General features: G+C 49.8%; 1 protein-coding gene across 1 annotated transcript in view; it reads right to left on the bottom strand.

Annotated features, from left to right (window-relative positions):
* The window catches only part of LOC109541837 (acetyl-coenzyme A synthetase), a gene marked incomplete at its 5' end in the record, with an annotated part of 4,369 nt that extends 2,673 nt beyond the window's left edge, over window positions 1-1,696 (bottom strand). Inside the window, 4 exon segments of the mRNA XM_019910826.2 lie at window positions 256-389; window positions 812-1,120; window positions 1,205-1,444; window positions 1,501-1,696. Coding sequence (XP_019766385.2) covers window positions 256-389; window positions 812-1,120; window positions 1,205-1,444; window positions 1,501-1,696 — 879 coding nt within the window.
* Window positions 1,697-1,869: the final 173 nt, after the last annotated feature.

A 1,869-nucleotide genomic window follows, 5' to 3' on the forward strand; every position in this document is an offset into this window, starting at 1 on the left:
CATATATATTCACTGAACATACACATGTACATTCACTGAACATACCATGTACATTCCCAGAACATACCATGAACATTCAGTGGATTAACTCTGACAGACTCTTGGGACATACATGGAATGTTCGTACTATGAGCTCATGTATGTCCCAGGAATATGCTTGTACATCACATGAATGATCCAGGTATATTCTGGAAATATCATTTTGCTATGTGGAACCACCTTATTGGGATTAGGGAGGTTGCAAGGTGCACGCACCTGGTAACTAGATGGTCATCGAACTTCATTAAGGCCCTGATGGCGGTCGGTGCCGTATAGAACTGGCTCACTTTGTACTTGTCCACCACGGACCAGAACCGATCGTTTCCTGGATAGAAGGGCGTGCCCTCGAACTGAAACGGGAACAGACAGTGATTTGGGGAATTTTCCCGCACCGATTGAGGCCAAGGGTCTAGCGCGGCTGATTATGCGAGAATCTTATTACATTCAATTGGCTGCTAAAACTACGAACGTAGAGAGTGACTGAACAGAATTTCGTCATACGAAAACAGGCCATTGTTTGGTAATTTTTGCCCAAGTAACAAGCGCTGGGAATTATCTGAATTTCGACGCGGTTACATGGAAAGGCTCTAGACGTGCCCAGCAAGACCAATACTAAGAGTCCCACTGTTGCTTGTTCTTGCATACATAGTATTGATCTTAAGATTCAATATAGAATGGCCTTTCGCAAGAGCCATGTAGATCAGGACACTTTGGGTCTTAGTCGTGCTTTTTTGCAAGAACTCACTCATCAGTAGAAGGCTCCCAAGCTTACCAAAACCGATGTGGCCGCATTCGCTAAGGGCCCGTACACCACGTAGGAGTGTCCAGTGATCCAGCCAATGTCCGCAGTACACCAATAAACGTCGCTCGGCTTATAGTCGAACACAAACTTGAAAGTGGTGGCGGCATAAAGCAGGTAGCCGCCAGTGGTGTGCACCACCCCTTTGGGTTTTCCGGTCGATCCGCTGGTGTAGAGCATGAACAGCGGATCTTCCGCTTCCATCCACTCGGGGTAGCAGCTGGTGGACGCTTGGGGAACCACCTCCTGCCACCACACGTCCCGTCCTGCTGCCATGGGTGTCTGAAATTTGGATCCCCTATACTTAAGTAGCTGTAGGAGGAACCTTGCAGCTCTTAAGGACAGGCGACTTGCTCCTGAACTCACCCTGTTGCTGGGCTTCGGCTGGACAGCGCCCTTAGGTACAGTGACTCGCTCCAAATGCGACACGACAATGCACGTTTCGACATTGTGGCCCTCCTTGGAGCATTTGCTCATCGCATGATCGCAAATGCTCTTCAGCTGAAGCATTTTTTCGCCCCGCCAAACTCCGTCGGCGGTCACGATCACGCGCGCCTCACAATCGACAATGCGCTCGGCGAAAGAGTCTGAAGAGAATCCTGCGAACTGAGGCAGAGGGTGAGGTTGATGGTGGAGGAGGAGGGTGCTGGTGCGAAACGTACCACTAGTGAGTGGACGGCGCCGATTCGGGCGCAGGCCAGCAAAGTGACCACCGCCTCGAGAATCATGGGCATGTAGACGGCGACGCGGTCCCCCTTTTTTACGCCTCTCGATTTGAGAACGTTGGCGAAACGGCAAACCTCCTCCAGGAGGTTCTTGTAGGTCAGCCGGCTGTAGTCATCCGGGTGGTTTCCCTCCCTGAGGAATTTTTCTTTTTAAAAACGCCCCTCTAGAAACGATCTTGGCAACCAAACTGTATACATATTTTTTAATCGGGCCGTTTATCTCCACGTGAATCTGCTTAGAAGCAATCGCAAGACGTGATATTTGACATTGGAATCCCCTTTCGTTTTCATTCATTCAGACAAAGC

Source organism: Dendroctonus ponderosae, unplaced genomic scaffold (assembly GCF_020466585.1).
Source record: "Dendroctonus ponderosae isolate FM_Combo_2020 unplaced genomic scaffold, Dpon_F_20191213v2 Dpon_F_20191213_9, whole genome shotgun sequence".
NCBI classification, from domain to species: domain Eukaryota; kingdom Metazoa; phylum Arthropoda; class Insecta; order Coleoptera; family Curculionidae; genus Dendroctonus; species Dendroctonus ponderosae.